This window comes from Felis catus, chromosome C1 (assembly GCF_018350175.1).
Source record: "Felis catus isolate Fca126 chromosome C1, F.catus_Fca126_mat1.0, whole genome shotgun sequence".
In the NCBI taxonomy this organism is placed as follows: Eukaryota; Metazoa; Chordata; class Mammalia; order Carnivora; family Felidae; genus Felis; species Felis catus.
In genome coordinates this window covers 102,365,453-102,389,714 of record NC_058375.1, presented here as the reverse complement: position 1 = coordinate 102,389,714, position 24,262 = coordinate 102,365,453, and the positions used below count along the sequence as shown (strand labels likewise).

Below are 24,262 nucleotides of genomic sequence, written 5' to 3'. Positions count from 1 at the left end.
CCAAGAGATGCTACACATCCCTTCCCCCAGATAGTTGGTTTGACAGAGAAGTCTTTGCTATTTGTGTTCTAAGGGGGTTGAGGACATTGAAAATACCTCCATCACCTCTGGAAGGGAAGTTCGTCAGAGGAGCATGGGGTTAATGTGATGATATAAAGGTAGGGAGAGGGTGGGGGTGCCCGGGTGGCTCAGTTACTTGAGCGTCCAACTCTTGATTTCAGCTCAGATCACAGTCCCAGGGTCGTTGGATTGAGCCCCCAGTTGGGCTCCATGCTGAGTGTGGAGCCTGCTTAAGATTCGCTCTCCCTCTCCTTCTGCCCCTCCCCCATGTGTACTCTCTCTCTTTTTAAGAAAAAAAAGAGTGTAAAACAATGTGGTGGGGAGAGGGTTATGACATGCTTCACCTTTTTGTTTAACACTGTGTCACAGTGCTCACATGCACTGTGCATACTTTCATATGCATCTAATCTTTAGATTGCCCAGGAAAGTTTGAATATTATGTTCCATCATTCCTGTAAGCAACCTACTATAAGATAGCTAGAATATGTATTCTGATTTTGGGATCATAAAGTATGCTCAGATAAGGATTCAATTAATTATTTACTCATCCTAATAATTATTTGGGAAAAAATCTTGGACCCGATCCCATGCTTACACTAAAATAAATGCCGGGCAGATGACAATAAAAGAGGATATGGGCAGATATTTTCATCTTATGTGGATGGTAATGGCCTTTTTTTTTTTTTTTTTGCTGACATAAATTCCAAATGTTATGAAGGAGAAGATAAATATGACAGTTTTTGAAATTCTCAGCGTGGCAAGAAACAGAAACGAGAAGATGTACAAACTGGCAAATATTCTTAGTTATATGTGAAAGACAATAAATACACAAGAAAAGCCCTACAAATTCCTGAGAAAAAAGATAGTAATCGAACAGAAAAATGCATACAGCTCTAAGTCAAAAATTCACAAAAGAAAATTTTAAAGATAAGCATTCTAGAAAAAGATGTTTAAATTCTTTTTTATATATTTTTAAATTTTTTTAAATTACTAATTTAAGTAATTTAATTACTAATATTTTAAAAATACTAACAAAAACAATGAGGTTTTTCTTTATCAAGCCAAAATCAGCAAGAAAAAAATGGACAAATTGGGTGTTCTTCAAAGTTTGGGGGAACAGTACTGTTGTCCGCACACTATTGCCCATTTATTTTCTGAAAACAAAACAAAAAAAATGTGGTTATCACCTAAGTGTGAAGGAAAGAGGGTTGCCCTAAAGTCAGGAGATCTGGTTATAGCTGTGCGACAATGACCAAATGACTTCATACCCAAAGGCCTCAGATAGACTCTCATCTGTAAAATGTGGACATTGGACCATATACTCACTTTTAATTCTAACACAGAAAAATTTACTCTTGGGACTGACTTGATTTGATTGAGCTGATTGTATAGAAAGCCCATTACTGCCTCATCTGTGAGAAAGCTTGGCTTAGGCTCCCTCTGCTGGTTCCCCAGAGAATAGCAGGAGCAGGCTCTCCACAGTGTACCAAACGGTCTCCATCCAGACTTTTCAGCCCAGTACAGTTACGTCTCTGGCGCTGGACCAGAGGTCTTGCAGGTGACATAAGTTAACTATTCCCAGTCTCTACATTTAGCTTGAGATTCCATTCATTGTATAATCTGGGCTTAGGAAAATATTTTGCTTCCTCCATATGTGATTTGGCATCTAAATTCCTGGGTCTGTCTCACCCAATGTGTTCAGGCTGCAGGTCTAGGCGAATCCAGGAGCTTCAAGGGAAAACTCCTTGTAATAGAGGCTTCTGAAGCACTTCTGTGGCCAGGGGAAGAAGAAGATGGCCCCCCAAAGAATGTGGCTTCTCCTACTGCTGAGTTGTGTACTCAGCACCGAAGTCCTGGGTGGTGAGTATCCGTCACTCAGCTGGGACTGAGCCCACCCACAGCCTGTGTTCATGCAGCACACTGACAGCCATCCATTCACCCCCCAAAATATTTAGGTGCTGCAGGAAATAGATGCCAAAGACAGGAACAAAAGACAATGTCACATGGTAAAAAAGTACAAGGACTCGGGTCACCTGGGTGGTTCAGTCAATTAAGCATCCAACTCTTGATTTCAACTCAGGTCATGATCTCATGGTTCATGAGTTCGAGCCCCCCATCAGGCTCCATGTTGACAGTGGTGAGCCTGTTTGGGATTCTCTCTCTCTCTCTCTCTCTCTCTCTCCCCGACTCTCTCTCTCAATAAATAATAAACTGTAGGGGAAAAACAAGTACAAGGACTATAGAATCAAACAAATTCTAACCTCATGTGGTTGTGAGCCATAGTTAAATAATCAACTAAATGTAGATAATAACAATAGTTTTGCAAGTTTCTTGTGAAGAGGGAAGACAATGTGCACCTGACATCTAGTAGTCAATAAATGAGCGCTATTATTAGAGGTACCCAATGTTTATGCATTGTTTTCCTATTTGAGTATACTGGGAATTCTGGGTTGCAAGGGACTTACAACCTTGTTGGAGAGATGGCTCCCCCACACATGTAGACCCAGCATCAAGTACAAAGTAACATGTCAACAAAACAAGAATCAATACCCTAGGATCTTCCAGTAGAGAAAGCCAGGAAGAGAACTCATGAGCTGAGAATAAGTATCATGGAGTATCTGAAATGGAAAGAAATGAAATGTGGGCACATCTGGTGTAATGCCTTCATTCTGTTTATGAGGCCCCAAGAAGGTAGAGACTTGTTCAAGGTCACAAAGCAAGATTACATAATGTTCTGGCACCTCATCCGGGGTGCTTCTCATAGTCCCGCATGGCCCAGCGAGGGAAACCATGCCTGAGCATGTATATAACCTAACACTACTCCCACTGGGGAGTACTTTGGCCAAGGGGAGAATCAATTGGAAGAAAGCAGGAAGAGAAGCAGAGTTATTTCTGGCCATGTTGGTGCCCGTGGCTCATATGTGTGGTCCTTGCCTTAGCCTACCCTCCATGTGTCCTTGTGCTTCAAGGTTCTTTGCCCTCCACCCGATGCTGACTGCCAGCCACCAGTTCTGTCAATCCTTATGGCTGCTCGGGACCTGGGGGATTGAGCCGCTTTCTCTGAACCGTGCTAGAATAGGGAAGACTGGGGCGCCTGGGTGACTCAGTCGGCTGAGGGTCCGACTTCAGCTCAGATCATGATCTCGTGGTCTGTGAGTTCGAACCCTGCGTCGGGCTCTGTGCTGACAGCTCAGAGCCTGGAGCCTGCTTCAGATTCTGTGTCTCCCTCTCTCTCTCTCTGCCCCTCCCCCACTCACACTCCGTCCCTCTCTCCTTCAAAAATAAATAAACATTAAAAAAATAAAAAAAAATAGAATATGGAAGACAATAAGAGGTGGCCCTCAACTCTCCTGTGGAGGCAACCAACCAGGTGGTTATCTCCAGGAGCTTGAAATTCACCCAGGCTAAACCTGGGGAGCGAGAAACCAGTCTCCCGACTCTGGGATCTCACCAGCCCTCTCTGGTTTCTCTCCTCTGGAGGAGGTAGAGCCAGAACATACCACCGGTTACTCTACACTCGCTAGTCTACTCTTCTACAGATCTTCCTCCCTGTTGTAGAGACTTCCTGGGATTGCTGCATAGGAAGATTCGGCTGGATAGGGCTGCAGAACCAGGTCATGAATGCCCTGCTAGCCAGAGTAGGGAGCTTATCTGAAAGCATAGAAAGTCCCTAGAGATGTATAGGCAAAGGATGAAATAGATCAGGGCAAGCGAGTGACAGGAGTGTCATTTGAGTGGGGAGAGAGGAAGTGCTTGCTATGTGACGACAACAGTCTGCGGAAGTCTCCGAGGAACGGAAAGACCCCTGCGCTCATCTATAGCGCTGGAGTGCAGCCACGTGGTCACAAAGCCCGAGCTCGCCAGCCTGGCATTCCCTTCATCACCAAGGCCCTCTGTATTTCCAGCCATTTCCCTGCTTCTTAAACCTTCAGATTCGGTGACGTGGCCCACTCATTAATCAAGTAGCAGGAAGAGCCTGTGCCTCTCGGTCATGGCTTCCTGGTCCAGACCTTGATTCTCCTTTCCCTTTCCACCATGCTTGCCTGGACGATTCCCTCTACTTGAGGCAAACTTAAGTGCTTGCCCTTGTGGTGCACATCTTGCACGTTTCTGCCTCCATTCCTCTGCTCACACACCTCCGTTGCCTAACGTGTCCCCTCGCTATTGACACAACCCAGCTCACCCAGTGTCAAGTTCCATCCAAGTTGCCATCTAACCTGTCCTGTGTCCCCCTGGTCAAAAATACCCACTCCTTCCTCATAATGCCTAAAACTACCAATTTATGCCCTTTGCCCACTCTTGTGCTGCCTTGAATTATAGCTGTTTGACCTGACAACCAATGTGAGGATTCTGCCAATTGCTGAGTGTGGCTATTCTAATTGTGCATTTCATAACTGGAGAGATAATCGTGGGATGGATGTGGGGTCCCCCTGGGTCTGCTATGAAATCATCTTAGCTAGGGACAGCTGGGTGGCTCAGTCAGTTAGGCATCTGACTTCAGCGCAGGTCATGATTTCACAGTTCGTAAGTTCGAGCCCTGTGTCAGGCTCTGGGCTGACAGCTCAGAGACTGGAGCCTGCTTCAGATTCTGTGTCTCCCTCTCTCTCTGCACCTCCTCCCTCCTCTCAAAAATAAAATAAACATTAAAAAATTTTAAAATCTGATTATAGCCTTTTCTCCAGTGCACAGTTCCCCTTACAAAGGCCATAGTTCCCTTTGGAGAAGGCTGGGAGAAAGATTACCCGTATAAAGTTTGGGCAGCCCAGCAGGATCCTTCTTCAGGACAGCCAGCCTCCCTTGCATTCTGTAGACTGACGAGTGTGGGAATGGATTGGCTTTGCCATCATCACTTGCAATCGCCTTCTGTGTTTGTGCAGACATCATCATGAGACCCAGCTGCGCTGCTGGATGGTTTTACTACAAGTCCAATTGCTACGGATACTTCCGGAAGCTGAGGACCTGGTCTGAGGCCGAGGTAAGGAATCTGGCCCATGCTAGGACAGGTATCTCTAAAGCCACCTGGAGGTATCTCTAAAGGGGCCACCCAGAGCTGCAGGTCTCATTTGGCTCAGAATTAAGCGTCCTCCCTTGGCATTCTGAGGAGTCACCTGCTGCTGAAATGCAGAGAATAGCGTTGTGTGTTCTCCTCTTCCAGTTCTATAAGCATGGATGGAGCAGGTGATATCTGCTCAGATCCTAGGTGAGTTGTGAAGACGTAAGAATGGACAAGAAACAGCCATTACCCTCAAGGAGTTCGCGGTCAGTAAGAAAGACCGAAATACACAAATAGAAGGAGAATGAGAAGATAAAGACCTTCCAGAAAGAACAATTGAATAGCTGCACCAGACTTACCGGAACGAGCAGTGTGTAGGCAGTCCTGGAGCACACCAGTCTTCAGAACCACCTGACAGAAAGTGAAGCAGTCCAAACAAATGGAAGTCTTCATTGTCTACACCACCCAGCAAATGTGCTGGCTTTATCTCCCTGAGGCTTTGTCTAGAAGATACCCAAAGGGCCACCCCACCTCAGAGGAGTGTGGGAGCCAGTGCTGCCGTTTCTCTGGGTTGTGGCTGTTTAATTGACATGACTGGTTGGGGAGAATGTGGGGTGATCTGGGCCTAGAACGGCCTCAGAATTCTGTGTATAAATAACTCACCAAGGACGGACCACCTACCAAGTGATAGCTATTGAGGATACGAAGTCTTCTCTGACCTTAAAAAGTGTGGGGTTAGTGCAAGATTGTGACATTTAAATGGGAAATTCCAATGCAGTGTGAGCATAAGTGACTTTCCCAAGATCACACCCAGAGTAAGTAGCAGAGCAAATCCAGGGAAGTCAGCCCTGATGCAATGCTTCCTGAGCTGATGTGAATGAGAGAGAGAGGGAGAAGGAGAGAGAGAGAGAGGGAGGGAGGGAGAATGTGCTAAATGAAGAAGGGGTTTCTCAGACACTGTTCACTGAAAGGAAAAAAAAAAGCTGGTGGAAAGTAATGGGCCTCTCCTCAATTCTTGAGAAGCAACTTGAAGAAATCTTAAAGGCCACCTGTATTGCTTGTACCCAGACATTCCAAAACTAATTCTGCCCAAAGAGGAAGTTACCTGGGAGGCTTGGGAGTAATACAGACCTGAGTTTGTTCAGTTATTTTTTAAATATAATTTATTGTCAAATTGGCTAACATAGTGTTATGTATGGCTAACATACAGTGTGCTCTTGGCTTTGGGAATAGATTCCCATGATTCATCTCTTACATGCAACACCCAGGGCTCATCCCAACAAGTGCCCTCCTCAATGCCCATCACCCATTTTCTCCTCTCCCCAACCCACTCCCCCATCAACCCTCAGTTTGTTCTCTGCATTTAAGAATCTCTTTTGGTTTGCCTCCTTCTCTGTTTGAAACTATTTTTTCCCCTTCCCTCCCCCCATGGTCTTCTGTTAAGTTTCTCAAATTCCACATATGAGTGAAAACTTAGGACACCTGTCTTTCTCTAACTGACTTATTTCACTCAGCATAATACCCTCCAGTTCCATCCACATTGTTGCAAATGGCAAGATTTCATTCTTTCTCATTGCCAAGTAGTATTCCATTATACACATAAACTACGCAAATATTAAAAATAGAATTATCCTATGACCCAGCAATAGACCTGAGTTTAAATCATGACTCTGCCACTCACTAGTTATAGCCGTACCTCACTCTACCAGTTTTCTTGCTTTAACATGGGGATGTCACTTTTACCCCATGGCCTTGTCAGAAGGATTCATTAAAATAACTTACCAAGAGCTTATTACACATGCTGGGTGTTCATTTGAGGTTCTTAAGGCAAAAACGGTCCAGGATTGGTACAAAGCCTTAACAGAGTTAATTGCTCCTGAACATAGTGTAGAGAAGGTGCTGGAAAAGGACCCAACAAATAAATACCTTGGCTGCTGCTGCTAGTTGCCAATATTGAGGGCCAATCTTAGTTCTCGAAACTCCTGGTGTGGAGGGGACCATGAGAATGACAGTTTCCAGGTCTGAGTTCCAGGTCCTGTTGTGGCACTACCAGGAGCGTGAACTTGGAGAGAAAATCTCACTGAACCACAGAGGCTCTTTCCTCTTTTGTCCCAGGAACCCTTTGTGACTGGGCCTCTCACTAAACGTTGATTGGTAATCTGGCTTCCATGCCTCACAAGTTTGACAGTCAAATGAAGTTATGAAAACATGCCGGTGTTGCGAAATGGTCGGCAAGGGTGAGGAATGCATTAACATCCAACACCAGCCATGTCTAATCACGAGCAAGATACCAAAGGGGGGCATTGAAGTAGCAACTGCAGCCAAAACCATGTTTTCATTACATTAAGTTGCATCATGGAGGCAGAACCTGTAATACAACCGCAAAAGAGCGTAAGATAAGTATACTTCTCTAGAAGATGTGGATATATAAAATGGTTGCCTTGTTTATTGGGACAATATGTTTCCAGTTAGAGAATGGTTATGCCACGTTTCATCCAATCCCTAAGACAAAAGGTGATGATCATTCAGGAATCGAGAAGAAAAATCCAGATTGCCTTCTCTTGATAACATCTTTGAAAAGCAAGAATTTGGGATCAAAAAAAGACATATAGGGGCGCCTGGGTGGCTCAGTCAGTTAAGCATCTGACTCTGGATTTCAGTTCAGGTGATGATGTCATAGTTCATGGGATTGAGCCCCACGTCTGTCTCTGCGCTGACAGTGTGGAGCCTGCTTGGGATGCCCTCTCCCCTCCCTCTCTGCCCCTTCCCTGCTCCAAACAAACAAACAAACAAAGACATACAGGAGTAAAACAAGTTTGGGTCTGGTGCTGAGAGTTTTAAAAGTTGCCGCAGAGAAGATACTTATGTACTTACTAGGGTTCTGGGGTGAGGACTATGTGTTTAAACCTCAGGAGATGATTAGCACAACTTCTTGCCCACAGTACGAGTGTCAGTTGTATGGAAATGGAGCCCACCTGGCATCTCTCCAAAATGCAAAGGAAGCCAACATCGTAGCGAAGTATATAAGTGGCTACCAAAAAACCAAGCCTGTATGGATCGGCCTGCATGACCCACAAAAGGTAACCTCAGACTTGGCCCACACGTGTCCCATTGGGAGAGCCAGATAGATGGTCCCTGCATGGGAAATGGCTTCCAGGCCTACTGACGGAGGCACAGGGAGTGAATCTTTTTCAGTTACTGCCTCCAACCAACGGAGGCCAAAGCCTCAAGGTCTAGGTCTCAGTTCTGGCCCTCAATGGAGGAAATTATTTCAATGGCATCACTTTGTAGAACTTCTATCTAATTAAAGTCCTCCCAAATCTTAGAACACAAAATGACCGGCTTTTCACAGCCTAAAAAAAAGTTATGGGGCTCAGTCAGTTGGGCATCCAACTCTTGACTTCGGCTCAAGTTAGGACCTCATGGTTCCTGAGGTGGAGCCCCACATCAGGCTCTGCACTAACAGCACGGAGCCTGCTTGGGATTCTCCCCCCCCCCCCCACACACACCCTTCCCCTGCATCTGTTCTCTCTCTCTTTCAAAATAAATAAGTAAACATTCTTTTTAAGCTGTGTAAGCATATATAGATATATACACGTATATGAAAACATACACACACATACACACACATACACGCACACACATCTGTTAGGGGATGTAGCTTAATTAAACTCCCATTAGATCTTGAGTTAAAGTTGGGAACTTTCAGCCAAGCTTTTTCCTAGATGCTATTATTTTTTTTCATGTTACCCATAACTTTTTTTTTCACTAGACCTTCGTTTTAATCTCCATCAGTACCTCATTGTAAAGAATGGTATGTGAGGTCTTTGGGCTGGGTGCCGAGGTCCCTCTGTGGGAGCTGCAGTTTACAGATTCTTCGTGGGAATCTTCTATAGTTAACCCAAACAAACATAAGGAACACCAGAAAAGAACCCCCAGACTTTCTGTTTCTTGATAAAACTTCGCCATAGATGTTGCAAATAATTTATACAATTAATTACACATTTTTATGTATTTACATTGCTGTCAATCAACTCTCTTCTTCAGAGTTAGGACAAATATTTACATCTATTTATACAATTGTGGGGGTATTTAATTTTCTACATTCATAACTGAAGAAAGTAAGTGGCTAATAAAGTCCTTAAAAATGTGTAATGTCTCTAGTTATCAAAGATGCAAATTAAAATAGAAATATAATTTGCCTTTTCAGATTATCAAACTTTTGCTTTGTCTTAACGAATAATATTTTTAAGGACGTAAAGACATTGTCCAGTAGATGGAAAGCAGTTTGGCCATGCATATCAGTACCCTCAAAATATTCACATCCTTTGACCCATTAATTCCACTTCTGGGTTTTTATCCTAAAAAAATAAGTTTAAGTACAGAAACAGCTTCAGGAACAAAGTAGTTCATAGCGGTATTCTTTATAATCATTGTAAATTAGAAACAACATAAACATCATCAATACCATTAAGGTAAATTATAGTGCACCATGACCATTTAAAAATGTTTTGAAAGCAAGATACACAGTTGAGTATGTATTTTTAAAGACCACCACCTATTTTAGTCCATAAAAAGATTGTGATAAATAACAATGTTTACACCAGAAGTAAATATGCCAAAATCAATAGTAATGTTTTCCTCTTTAAATGGGGTGACTTTTCTCTTTTTCATTCTGTGCACATCCCTGTGCTTCTTGTGATGAAAGATTTTTACGGGTTTTCAAGGGGCCTGAGAGGACCGCCTGGCTGTGAGCAGGTGCACAGGCTGACTGTCTTCCATCTGTGGTCACTTGCAGAGCCAGAAGTGGCAGTGGATCGATGGGGCCTTCTATTTGTACAGAAAATTGCCAGCCAAGTCCGAAGGTGGGAACAAGTACTGCGTGGAGATGAACTCCAGGGAGGGTAAGATCCGCCCCCCACCCCCACCCACCTCCTCCCCCCCCCCCACCGGCCCCATTTCACACCAGCAGCTCTGTTTTCCACAGGATAGTGGCCTTGCCACAGACATTATTTACCAACCCACAGTCATTTGTGATCATTTTACAATCTTTGCCATATCCATAGACCAACTATTCTTAATATCTTCTTTAAAATACACTCACTTTTTTTCTTAAATACACTTACTTTTATTTTTATTTACATTTCATTTATTTATTTTGAGAAAGAGAGAGAGGGGGAGGGCCAGAGAGAGAGAGAGAGAGAGAAAGAGAGAGAGAAGGAGGGAGGGAATCTTAAGCAGGCTCTGCACTGTCAGCGCAGAGCCCGATGCAGGGCTTGAGCCCATGAACCGTGAGATCGTGATCTGAGCCGAAACCAAGAGTTGGACTCTTAATCGACTGAGCCTCCCAGGGGCCCCAAATACATTTATTTTTAAATCCTATTGTGTACATATGAAGACGAAAGATGTCACATTTTGGGAAACCCAGGCTACAGGAATGAAATACATATAACTTCTTTCTGAATTCCTTCTAGTTTGGGTTCCCCACGAGCCCTGGGAACCTCATCTTTGCCTGCCTGCTGCCCTCTTGTTGGTTTCCCTGAGTTTGGTTCCCAAAATGCAGGGCCCAGAACCTTAGCTCGAGGCTGCACACAATCACTTGAGTCTCCTCGTTTTTCTTGTCTTTTCACTCCTCGCTTTTTATGCTAATAACTTCCAGTTTTCAACTTTTGTACCAATGACATTTGGGGCTGGATAATTCTTCGTTGTGGGAGCTGTCCTGTTCATTGTAGGTTCAGGATATCCTGGTCTTCAATCTTCAGAGATCAGTAGAACCACTCCCCCACCACAGGTTGTTACAACCAAAAATGTCTCCAAATGTTGCTAAATGTCCCCTGGGGGCAAAATTGCTAGCATTTGAGAACACCGAGATTAAGTGATGTGAAAAGTCTTCTGCTGTAAAACAAGAAAACAGAATAGCAAAGAGAAAGAGGCTATTTGATGCCGAAGACAACATCCTAGTGGGTTTAAAAGGCCATCATGGTGTCACCAGGACACCCTTCCTAGGCCGGAAGTGGGCCTGGGAAAGGCCTGGACTGAGGACTCAGGAACATGACGCAGGGTGGCTGTTGTCTGGGGAATAAAGCTTTTATATGCACAAAAAAAGAGTGTGAAAATTTTCCAACAGCAAAAGATGAATGGTAGAAATAAGGTAACAAACTCTGAGGCCAGGTCGAGACCCTTTGCAATAAGAGGGTCTCCTCACGGGCAAAGGAAGGGCTTCCCAATGACTTGTAGAGCCCACAGTCGCTGCTGGGAAAGGCATAGACAGCTCAGATGGAAGGAACACAACCAAGACCAATAGGTAGAAACTGGTAATACGTGGCTTTCTATCTAAATTAAGGGGGGAAAAGTTTAACAATTAGCACTATCCAAAACTAGAATGTGCAGGAAGCAGTGAGAAGCCCATCACTAGAATTAACCAGGCAAAAGTGGACATTGTAGTTGCAGTACCAAAAGCGTTAGAAGAGGAGCACATGGCACATGAAGGAATCAATCGAGGAACACTTCTGAAGTATAAATTCCAGGGATCACTTTGGACCTACGGCATCAGAATCTCTAAGGCTGGAGGCCAGTCCAGCTTTGGGGAAGCAATGGACTAGACACCTTTCAGAGTGCTTCCTGTGATTCTGAGATTTCAACTGGACCAACTTCTCAAACACAAGTCTTTCCCATCAGTCCGTGTTCACATGGGCAAAATCCCAGGAACGAAGCCACCTGTGTGGGAACTGGAAGCCTGATGTCTTCCTGAAAACTAGCTCTAGGTCTTTCAGACTCTCTTCCTTTTCTGGGTTCACTCAGCCCAGCTCTTAGGTACCAGAATACAGGTACTCAAGCCAGAAAAGCACAAGGAATGAAACAAGGATTAGCAAGAAACTGGTGGAAGGTAGAATTTTAGAGAGCCTTCCCTTGGCCCTGTCAGTGTCATTTTCTATTTGTGTAACAGATTTAGCCCCGCCAACTCAGTGGCTGCATTGTTTCCTTCAGACCCAAAAGGTATGGTATTAATGTCCCCAAACACTGCCCCGCACACGTCCTGTGTGTGGCTAGACCTGTTCCTTTTTTATGTCTGTTTAGGAAGACCCTCAGAGGCCATTTTGTCTGGTTGGTTCTTTCACCCCCTCTGACTCCTTTTCTGCACCACAGTGGAACTTGCTTGTGACTCTCTGACAAATTGCACTTACAGTGCTTTCTGACAACTCTACTGGTCCTCTCTGACACATTTAAAAATGTAGTGCTACAATTTAAACGGAAACTTCAGGGGCACTTGGGGGGCTCAGTTGGTTAAGCATCCAACGCTTGATTTTGGCTCAGGTCACGATCTCACCATGGTGAGATGGGAGCCCTGAGGCAGGCTCCATGCTGTCAAGGAGCCTGCTTAAGATTCTCTCTCCATCTCCTTCTGCCCCTCCCCTGTTTGCATGCTCTCTCCCCCCCTCTTTCTCTCTCCCTGTTTCTCAAAAATAAGTAAACAGAAATTTCATATTCAATGGAATTGGAGTCAAGACCATGGGCTCTGCCTTTGGAATGCCTGGGATGGGATTCCAGTTCCTCCAGTTAGCTCTGTGACCCTGAGCCGATTTCCTACTTCTCTGTGCCTCAGTTGCCTCTCCACAGAAAGGGAAAACCAAGAGTACTAATCACCTGAACACATATATGTGAAGTGCTTATCCCAGTCAGGGTAGACTCATGGTTCTCCGACCTGGAGGGGAGGGGTATGGTCTACACACACCTCTCTGGTGTAGAGGAACGGAGGAGGGGAGTGCAATCAGACTCCTCCCTAGGTTGGTGCCCATGGGGGAGCTGCCTGTGTTCTTGATTATTTGAAGCCTGGAGCCATGTTCTCCCGGCCCCATACCTGTCAGTACCTAGAACTCGCTGTCTCCATATCATTACTCTCTGTAGCCCGGCTCTGGTTGCCATGGACATGGGCATGGGCTGGCCCCATCCTCTCTACCTCTGGAGACCTCTGAAGGGGAGGTGGCACACCTTCCCCCAATTTGCCTGGCAGTGTCCTCTGTCCCGGGGCTCTCATCCCACCAGCACACACTGGCCCCAGGGCAGGACGCACAGGTCAGAGCCAGGCGGACAGACGTCTAACGACTCACCACTCTGCTGCCCACACCACAGGGTGATAAGAGGATCTGTGGACGGCCCTGGTGGGCCCTGTCCACAAAAATACTTCCGTTTCCAAGATCACCTGCTCCTTGCCGTCAGTCCTTCTTTATAAAGGGGTGGCCTGTGGGACGTGACTGGCTCAGCAGCTTCCGGTCCTCAGCTGTGGACTTTGGAAAAACCACCTCCGCATCCTTGCAGCCTCCTGTTCCAGACACAAAAGAACCCCGCTTTTACGTCCAGCTCTGTCTTCCCCTCCGAAGTTTCGCTGGCATGGGGCTTCTGCAATTGTGCCTGACGTTTACATTATTTTTCTTTCCGTGAACAAAGTTAGTGCTGGTATTCGTCAGAGAAACAGAAGTAATTGGATGTATACGGAGAGAGATAGATTTCTTTTAAAGTGGCTCCCAGGTGCCTGGGTGGCTAGGTCAGTTAAGCATCTGACTTTGGCTCAGGTCATGATCTCATGGTTCGTGAGTTCCAGCCCCACATCGGGTGAGCTCGAGCCCTGCTTTGAGTGAGCCCCACTTCTCTCCCTCTCTCTCCCTCTCTCTGCCCCTCACTCGCACCGTCTGTCTCAAAAAAAAAAAAAAAAAAAAGGCTTTTGTGATTGTCGGGCCAGCAAAGCTGACATGCGCAGGGCAGGCTACGGACTGTGAGTTCCCACATGTATTGATGTCACAATCCTGAGGCCAGGGCACTTTGGAAGCAGAATTCCTTGCTCTTTGGGAAAACTCGGTCTTTTCACTGATTGGATGATTACCTACATTATGGAGGGTAGTCTGCTTCGCTCATTCAATTTTCTCATTACTAGTTTAAATACTAATCACATCCCAAACAAATCACCTCCGCAGCAACACGCAGACTGGTGTTTGACCCAACGCCTGGGCCCACCTCCTAGCCCAGTCCACGCATGAAATTAAGCATGGCAGTGCACTTCCCGGGGTTCCAAGCAAGAGACCCAGGGAACGCTGGTAAGTGCAATACGGAACTGGAGGGATTTGAACGTCTGTTTATTTTCTTGCAGACTTTTTAACTTGGAGGAGCAACGAATGCAGCACGCACCAGCACTTCCTGTGCAAATACCGAGTGTAGAGCACGAATCGAGGCTGTGCTCACCCTACACACGCCCCTGCCCTCCTCCCTCTGTGCATGCTGGCTGCGTCTGATCATTGTCTCAGAGCAAACACGGCAACTGAGGCTGATCGGCCCTGTCACACTCACTCTTAGGTTTATTAGTGTCCGAGGCCTCAACACTGTACGACAGTGGCTTCTGTGACAATTACAGGAAATGTGGCTTTGGTGTGATCTCGTTTGCATTTCTTAGAAGCACCCCCAGAGAGGAGAGGAAGTGTGGCTGGGCCGCCCACGCAGTTCGGGATGTGTGGATGGCCATCGGCTTCCCCCACGGTGCTGTGCCAACCGGTCAACACAGAGTCTTATGCCAGAACCTGAGAACACCCCCCTGCACCCCTGTGACCTTAGCAGCCCAAGACAGGCTAAGAAGCTGGCTCGGGGAAGGGTGCAGCGAAGGGAGGGGGAGTGAACAGACAGCGGGCTGGCCCTCCTGCCCCCTTCCCCACTTCTTCCTTCCTCCCCCCACACCCTTGTCACTCTTTTGGAAGCCAGAGAGGAAGACATCAGAGATAATGTATTGCTTCCTCTAAGCACGAAAAAGCTTGTTAACCCAAAGGATAAATGTCTTCATGGTGGGAGCCCAGGCAAGATGATCGGCGGATGGAAAAGGGTCATTCTTTGGAAGCTGATAGGTCAGCAAACAGCAACCACCAATGCCTTCAAGGGTTCTGGGAAGCCACTGTTGGAGAAACAAACAAAGGTATCAGATTCTTTGACCGAGATGGTAAGATAAATCAGGAATGCTAGACAGCCAGGGGCCATGTGCGAAAATCTTTGGGGCAAGTACCAGATTCCGTGGTATTTCCTGTAAGAACTAACAGAATGTGAAGGAAACATGGATCACAATATCCCCAAAAGGTAGAGGTTCCCAACGTCTTCTGACTATAGCCCACGTGGGAGGTAGGCCCACCTACCTCCCTAATTCATTCATGTTCTCTGGAGGAAAAGGAGCTCTCTTTACTAGCTCAAGAGAAGTAAAGAGAAACAAAATAAAAATCCAAGAAAGAAGGGATGAATAACAGATGTACCAACACAAAACAAAGTAAAATCTAATAGTCATTCTGTAAATACATTAAACATATGTAACAGCTCCAGCTGAAGAGCAACACCAACCTAAAATACTCTTTAAAAAAATTTTTTTTTTAATGTTTATTTATTTTTGAGAGAGAGAGAGAGAGAGAGAGAGAGAAGGGGCAGAGAGAGAGACACAGAATCTGAAGCAGGCTCCAGGCTCCCAGCTGACAGCAATGAGCCTGATGCGGGCCTGGAACTCACAAACTGTGAGATCATGACCTGAGCCGAAGTCAGATGCTCAACCGACTGAGCTTCCCAAACGCCCCAATCTGAAACGTGCTTGGTGATGTAGCGAAAACGAAGCACCCTCTCTGAAATTGCTGACATGCCAACAAGCCGCGTGTACGTGTGCACAGCGTGTGCTTCGCGACTTTCGCAAATAGGGATAGGCAGCTGGTTGTCTTATTAGAAGGCTGGTCCTTGGTTAACTTTGGAAAATCAGTGTGTGCTGATTTGTGCATATCGCATTTTAGTAATCTTTATTCATTGGGTAGATATATCACTACATCATTCAACAAAAGTTTATTGAATGCATGCTATGTACTAAGAACTCATTTCAGGGACTGCGAATCAATCAATGGACAAACCAGATAAATTCCTTGCTGTTAGAGAGCATACCGTTCGGCAGGGGTGAGGAGTGGAGGTAGAAACACAATTAACTAAGTAAATAATGTTGTATGAGAAGGTGACAGGTGCTATGATGGGAATACAAAGCCAGGAAGAGGGGATGGGGAGTGGGCCTGTGTGGACTATGTACGGAATAATTAGCGTGCTTTTGGTCACAACTGACTGCCAGGCTGTCTAAGCAAGACAGAGAATTTATTGGTATATGTTACTCTATGGTCCATGACTAGATTTGGGCTTCAGGCATAGCTTGACCAAGGGCTCAACAAAGTCACCAGCATAGGGTTTTCTCTCTGCATTATTTTTGACCTTTTTTTTTGCTGAGTATTAACCCCATTATCAAGCCCCATCGAATTGCAAGAATGGCTGTGGCAGTTCCCATCCTTACCTTATGAAAAAAGAGACCTCACAGCCCTCAAACAGAAGCCTCTAACCTAAGCCTCATTGGCCAAGAATCTCCTGACATGGGTTATGTGCTCAGTTCTCAACTAATCATTATGGCTAGGAAGGTGGGATGTGGTGATTAATTCCGCAAAGGGATAGCACACGTGACTCCCCTGGAGCTCAGGGGTTAGCCAGCTTCCCCTGAAGGACAGGCCACCACTGGCAGACACAGTGTCTTTGTGGGAACTGAGAAAGGAAGACACAGCCTCATGGACCCACAGGACAAAAGCAGGTTGGAATTCAGCCTTGACCTGCCCCCTTAGTTGTGTACTTGTGTGCAGTGCACCAGCCACACAACCCTCCTCTGTGGCCCTGACACGTGACACATATGTGCAAGGGGAATCTCCACCTGGGGGCCGAGGGCCATCCTTTTGGAAACTGTCCAAAGGCTGCATGGCAGGACTTAAGAATCAGGTGTCTGAACTAAGACTGGAAAAGCATCTGATTCAAGAAAGATAACAATCAGGCGGATATTGTTTCCCAAGATGTGCTCAGTGACATAAGACTCCAGCCACAGCCTGTGGTGAATTATTACAGCGGGAAGAGCAAAGCGCTTGGAATTAAGCCCCCGGCATCTGACCGACCCTGCCTCAAAATGGCTGCATTAACATGGAGCCTAAAGTCTCTGAGCCTTCACTTTCTTCCTCAGGGATTTGAGGATTAAGTTAGCTAAAATATGTAAAGAGTCTGGAATGAGGTCTGGCCTAAGAGCTTAACAAATGTCATTGTTCTCTGTGAACGTCACATGAGATGTCCTAAGTAGCTGCTTGCTTGCCGCGACACAAACTAGCGCCCTCTGCTGGAGCGTGGGAGGACAACTGTAGAGGAAAGACCTTGGATTCCAGAAAGTTCTGTGGATGTCTGCCTGGCTGTGGACAAGCACATAGGAGGCAATACAGACACAGGATAGTGAAGGAGGTGCACACCAAGCACTAATTTAAAAATTTAATACACATTTCCATCAGACTTACTATAATAGGTGAAGTCTTTGCATTCACTACATGAATAAAGATAGAGGAGAGTAATCTGAGGGCATTTAGATTAAGCCAGAAACCATTTATTTTAAGGGTAAATATAGGTAGCAATCTTTCTTTGTGATCTTGGGTTAGATGTATTAGGACACAGAAAGCAAAAACCAAAAAAGAAAAAAATTGAGAAACTACTTCAAAATATAATCCAAAAGAACAACAAAACAAAATGTGATACAACTATACATCCTCTTGAATGGCTAAAATTAAAAAAAAATTGTAATGTTTATTTATTTTTGATTGGGAGAGAGAGAAAGAGCACAAGTGGGGAAGGGGCAGAGAGAGAGGGAGACACAGAATCCAAAGCAGGCTCCAGGCTGTGACCTGTCAGCACAGAGCCAGACACAGGGCTACGAACTCATGAACTGTGAGATCATGACCTGAGCCGAAGTAGGAGGCTTAACTGACTGAGCCACCCAGGTGGCTTATGCTCTGTCTCTCTCTTATGCTCTCTCTTATGCTCTGTCCCCTGCTTATGCTCTGTCTCTCTCTTTCAAAAATAAACATTACAAAAGGAAAAGACTGATAATACCAAGCTGGTGAGGAGTCACAGCAGCCAGAAGCCTCAAATATACATAGCTACAGGAATGCAAAAGGGTCCCTCTGGAAAAAAGTTTGGCAATTTCTTATACAAAGTTAAACAGACTTACCATAGGACCCAAAAGTCCTTTCATGTCCATTTACTTAATAAGAATAATGAGAACACATGTGCACAGAAAGACCTATACACAGTTATTAATTATATTTTATTTTGTGATAGTTTGATTCATAATAGTGCAAAACCAGAAAGAAACCCAAAGGTTTTGACTCACCTACTGGACCTACTGGTGAATGGATAAACAAACTGAGGCAGATCCACACAGTGGAAAACTGCTCGGTGATAAAGGGGAACCAACTATGGATACACATAATGGGGACAGATCTCAAAAATTATGCACATACAAGAAGTCAGACACAAAAGACCACATACTGTAAGAATCTACGTATCTGAAACCCTAGAAAAGGCAAAACTACAGGGACAGAGAGCAGAGCAGTGCTGGCCAGCAGCTGCACACGGGAAGGGGGTTGGCTGCAAAGGACCATGGGGAAATGCTTTGGGGTGATGGCAATGTTCCAGATCACAGCTGCTGTGGTGGTCACACAACTGCGTACAGTTGTCACCCCATGACACTGTGCACCTAAAAAGGGTAAATGTGATGTATGTAAATTACCTCTCAATAAAACTGACCTAAAGTTATAGGAAAACTTTCCCAAAGGGGACGGAAAAGATTCACCCAGAAAGCATTTTCAGTGACTTCTCTGCTTCCGGAGAGCAAATACATGTCTCTTTTGAAAACCTTAAATCTAAACCTATTTAGGGGCACCTGGGTGGTTCAGTCAGTTAAGCGTCCGACTTCGGCTCAGGTCATGATCTTGTGGTTTGAGAGTTCAAGCCCCACGTCAGGCTCTGGGCTGACAGCTCAGAGCCTGGAGCCTGCTTCAGATTCTGTGTCTCCCTCTCTTTCTGCCCCTCCCCCACTCATGCTCTGTCTCTCTTTCTCTCTCTCTTTCAAAAATAAATAAATATTTTTTAAAAATATTTAAACCTGTTTATTTATAAAAACCCTTCACATTCAGGTTCCTCGCCTCAGTCTCCTCTCCCAACCTCATCCCTATGGGAGTTATTTATTTCCCTTCCCTCCCTTCCCTTATCATTGTAACTACCTTCTTAATCCAATACCGAGCCACTTAACCACATTATCTGTTAACACTTCAAGGGCCCCAATAAAGTGAGAGACCAGTGGGTTTAACCACTCCTCCTCCCTTCCGATCAGGACCTCTGTGGGGAATACGCTGGAACCCCTTCATCCGCTAACTAATGTCCGCATGTACTTCCCACCAAGTGCCCCCACCTCTTCCAATACCCCCACTCCAGTTTTGCTAACTAAGCCTTTTTAAGAAGTCTTTTCCCTCCTAACTGCTACAGCACAAGGCCTGTCTCTCAGTTTTGTTGCCATTTTAAGTCTTTGGGATTTGGGACCCATGTCTCTTTCAAACCTCAGTTTATCTATGAAATGAGGGTCTTCAGTTAAACTCAAGGGCTCAGAGCATCTGGTTAGGTATGAGTAAGTGAAGTGGCCTGATGTAAAAAGCAAGTTGGACTGGGAAACTCGTCAAATGAATTTCTCTCAAAATGCGTGTGAGCCAAACAGAGAGGGTCCACTGGTCTTTGCCCACGGAGGCCAGTAGGCAACCCTGGAATGAACAATCCCTTCCAACTCCAACATTCTCTTTTTGTATTTCTACCTGGATCATATAGTTCCCTGAGTCAGGGGTCGTCTCTAATGTCACCAGGAACTTAACAAAAGTTAACAGTGGGGATAAAATATAGAACACTCATGATGATGAAGGCTCAGATATGTGTCCTACTTGAAGACTGTCATTCTGGGCTATGTTGCAACCAAGAAACAGTGCAGACGTAGAAACAGGTTATAAAAGTACAAGTAAGTTCATGAGCAACACCAAAGTCCTGCCCTGTAGCTCAGTGGCCCCGGGAAGGCAGCTGGAGAGGCAGGTTCAGGGACAAAGCTGGGGCAGAGAGGAATGTGCAGGAGGAAGCCTTGATTTTGTACTATTACCTACAAGTTAAGCCCTTTTAAGATTCTAGAATAAAGTACCATCCATAGTACATATATAGGAAGTAGTAAATACCTGATTAAGTCATCACATCTACTCTATTTTTTTATTTTCAATTACTTTTAATGTTTATTTATTTTTGACAGGCAGAGTGTGAGCAGGGGACGGGCAGAGAGAGAGGGAGACAGAATCCAAAGCAGGCTCCAGGCTCTGAGCTGTCAGTACAGAGCCTGACGCGGGGCTTGAATCTACAGACCTGAGCTGAAGTCAGACGCTCAACCGACTGAGCCACCCAGGCGCCCCATCACATCTACTTTAAAACTATGGTATTTTTGCTCCCCGCCCCCCCCCCAAATTCTTGAGAATGTAATTAAAACCATGAAGTTTCTCTATGAAAATTTCTTAGAAAAGATGGCTGAGCAAACCCTAGGCCTCCTCCTGAGAGAGGTTTATGTAGGTGGTTTCCTATATAAAACCCACCATTAATTGGATACTTACTAAATGCCAAACATAATGCTGATTTACATACATCTCATTTAATCCTCAAACACATAACACCTGACAGATAGAGTCTCTGAGATGGTGAGCAATCTGCCCTTAACAATAAGTGCCAGAGCTAAGATTCAAACACAGGAATGTCTGACTCGGAAGTCCACGCTTCCAAACCCTATGCTGCAGATTAAGCGCATTCACTACTCCTTCTCTGTAGTGACAGAGTCCGCAGTCCGGTCTTCAGGGCCCAGCCACCGAGCACAGAGGAATAGTGCACTAGAGCTCCACCATTTGTTCAGAGTGGCCGGGATCTACTCCTGGCAATGCCACTGCTCAAGCTGCATGGGTGGTGACAGGCAGGAGGGACAGGAGTGGCCAGAATAGTTTCTTGCAGTGCAATCACACTTAGGGATCAAGACATTATACGTGGGCGGGCATGTCTGGCCCTGTTATTTTCAACAGGCAGAAGTCCGAGTGACAGAGGAGACAGAATATGTAGATAAGAGTAGTTTATGCGGTTTCCTGCTTTGACCCACCTAAAATATCAAAAAAGAATAAAAAATAATTCTGGTTTGGGGTGACTGGGTGGCTCAGTCGGTGAAGTGTCCGACTCCAGCCCAGGTCATGATCTCGTGGTTTGTGAGTGCGAGCCCCGCGTCAGGCTCTGTGCTGACAGCTCCGAGCCTGGAGCCTGCTTTGAGTTCTATTTCTCCCGCTCTCTGCCCCTCCTCCGCTCATATTCTCTCTCTCTCTCTCTCTCTCTCTCTCTCTCTCTCTCAAAAATAAGTAAACATTAAAAAAAATTAAAAAAAATAATTCTGGTTAAAAAGTGGGTGAACATAAGCCTTATAGAGAAAAATTTTCAGATATAACTTAGAATATTATTGACGTCACAGCACATGAATATACCAAGCCTATAGTAGGAATATCCCAAGCATTTCTCAATACTTAAAAAGAAGAGCCTTTTTGCTAAATACTAAAAAAACAAATAGGTATTTTCATAACTAAGCTTGATATACATGGTTTTTCATCTTAAAGTAAGATGCTATTTTGAGAACAAAAAATTCTTCAATGCCATGTTAGTATCTGCACGTGTAATGATATGGAAATTTTCAGGTGACAGAAATTGAACACTATCTATATTTAGAATCTTCAAATCAATTCCACCAACTTTTTCATATTCTAAGTTTAGAAATATTGTTTAGGGTAACAACAAGAACAAAAGAATATATATATCAATATTAGGTAAAAGATTCAGCGAGTCTAGAGTAGGTCCTCAGCCTATGTATATTAATAAACTCCATAAGTAACTGCTATTGACCTCGAATAACTGAAGTTACGATGAAGAGCATTGTCTAATATCAGGCAAAGTAACACCAAGACTGATAGACAGCAACATACCATAGATAGTAAAGTGCACTGACCAATTGCTAGCAGCTTCTCATAGAAATATTTATAGTAATAACATTGAACTCATACCAGTGTGGTGTAGACAAGGCTAAGCGTCTCTTCTGATTTGACAATTCTACCAGTGCAGACTTGTCGACAATAATGCATCAAAGAAATAGTTGTTTCTAACAGTTTTCTTTTTACAAAGTAAAAGAACAAATCTTTGTGCTTTTCCAGGGAATCTCCAGGAAGCCTCCAAGTTAGTGTTAGATGCAAAAGATATCCAGAAAAGATTGACGTTTTAGTTTGAATTTAGAATTTGACCCTAGAGAGGCAGAAATCAAGTTGTTGGGAGATTTGAACATTTACGTTAGAAACAATACTTGGCTGTTCATTTCAAAGTGATAATAAAACTCTAAGAGAGAGAGAGAGAGGGAGAGAGAGGGGATGGGAAGAAGTTAAATATTTCCTACATTCTAAACCGAAGTATTACAAACCAAAGCAAATAAAATTCATTTACAGTTTTGTCTTTCAATAGACTCTTTCCTATTTGTGAACAAACTGATACTTTAAGACCATCTCAGGGGGTTCATGAGGTTAAAATTAAATTTATAACATTGCTAAGATATTATTAACATGCCACGCATTCATTGCCACTATCTTCGAATGAATCGATAAGTGTTTTAAAATTTGTTTCTGTTTTCAATATGGTAAATATTAATAATTATAATCCACAAGTAAAGCTCCTTGGGACCCTCAATAACCTTCAGGAGCACAGATGGGTTTAGAGATAAACCACTTAGTCCTGTAGGACAATACTCACCTTTTCCTGGACAAATAGAAGCATGTACACACAGTGGTATTTCTCTGAAACTATTGCTCCTAAATAGAGCCTTATCACATATATTCATTATAACTTTTTTTTAGATTTTATTGTTTTAAACGTCTATTAATTTGTTTTCGAGGGCGGAGGGGCAGAGAGAGAGGGAGAGGGAGGATCCCCAAGCAGGTTCTTCACCGTCAGCGCAGAGCCCGACGTGGGGCTCAATATCACCAACTGTGAGATCGCGACCTGAGCCAAAATCAAGAGTTGGACACTTCACCGACGGAGTCACCCAGGTGCCCCATATTCACTATAACTTTTAACCAAAGTAACTTCTAATTTGCAGACAAAACTGGGGGGTGGGAGACAACTGGGGTTCCATACCAGCTTCTTTTCAAGTCCTGCAGAGCCCATCAATGCAACACATCTTTTTCTATGCCGTATTTTATACAACTTCTCAAAATAACAAAAATGAACACATTCATTAATAGACTCAAGGATATATAGTCTCCCTGTGGCAAAGAAGAAGCAAAATCATTTAAAGTTAAAATTACGCTTGGTAATTAGTGTTTCAGTATTTATCTTACTTGGAGACTATAGGTATTGTATAGCTATTAATTAATCCAACTTCATGTCAGTCCGAGGTTTTAAGTTACTTAAACATCTTGGAAATTACCTTCAAGTTGACATACTACAAAGCATAATGCTGAAATAAAATTTCATTAGAATAATAAGTCAATTTGTGAAAAACAAATTTATATTTTTCATAACTGTGAACGTTAAGCAGAAGTATTGTTAGCTCATTTGGTCAGTGAATCTGCATAAGTTTGAGAAAAATATACCCACATAGAACAAAAATCCACACTTATACTCTACACTGATAGAGCAGTGAAGACTTAGCTGTTTTTGTTAACTTAAAACTGTTAAACTAGCTAACTTGCCAAATTTATCAAAATTACATGAACTTGAATTCTTAAAACATTTTTGACTTAGTATCAATAAGAATGCTTTTTAAATCTAGCACACTGAAAACATTAGAAGTTCAATTTCCTTATTTTCTGGGAATTTTAGAAATATTCCATTTGTATAAGCACGTATTTATTTCTATAAGCTAATCAGAATAAAGATCCTTTCATTTAAGGTAATTTATAACCCAATTTGTTAATATCAACCATAGGAAAATATTACACCCACACACAATGAGGTTTAAAGGTCTTTCTCATACATAGACATTCAGACTCAGAGAGAAGGAGCTTACCAGTTCAATTCTAGAATTTCAGCCATGAGTCAAGAGTAAACACAGATTTACAAAACCTTTGGTCCATAGAAGAGGTGATGTATATACATGGTACATATATGGTGTGGGTATGTGTGTGTGTGTGTGTGTGTGTGTGTGTGTGTGTATGTGTATATGTATGTGTGTGTGTGTATACACATATACATATGTGTATAGGAATATTACAAAAC

At 44.0% G+C, this 24,262-nt stretch overlaps 1 protein-coding gene and 1 long non-coding RNA gene across 2 annotated transcripts; one reads left to right on the top strand and one right to left on the bottom strand.

The window, feature by feature from the left end:
- Positions 1–1,770: 1,770 nt before the first annotated feature.
- REG4 (regenerating family member 4) lies at positions 1,771–14,330 on the top strand. The gene is made up of 5 exons (XM_023259045.2): positions 1,771–1,920; positions 4,938–5,035; positions 7,996–8,133; positions 9,852–9,957; positions 14,196–14,330. Exons 1-5 carry the CDS (start codon positions 1,854–1,856, stop codon positions 14,261–14,263), a joined length of 477 nt encoding a protein of 158 aa, XP_023114813.1. The 5' UTR covers positions 1,771–1,853; the 3' UTR covers positions 14,264–14,330.
- LOC111561805 lies at positions 14,167–24,262 on the bottom strand. Its single transcript, XR_002744699.2, has 2 exons — positions 24,054–24,262; positions 14,167–14,984 (listed from the first exon to the last, which is right to left on the bottom strand). It is a non-coding gene; the product is annotated as an uncharacterized LOC111561805 (long non-coding RNA).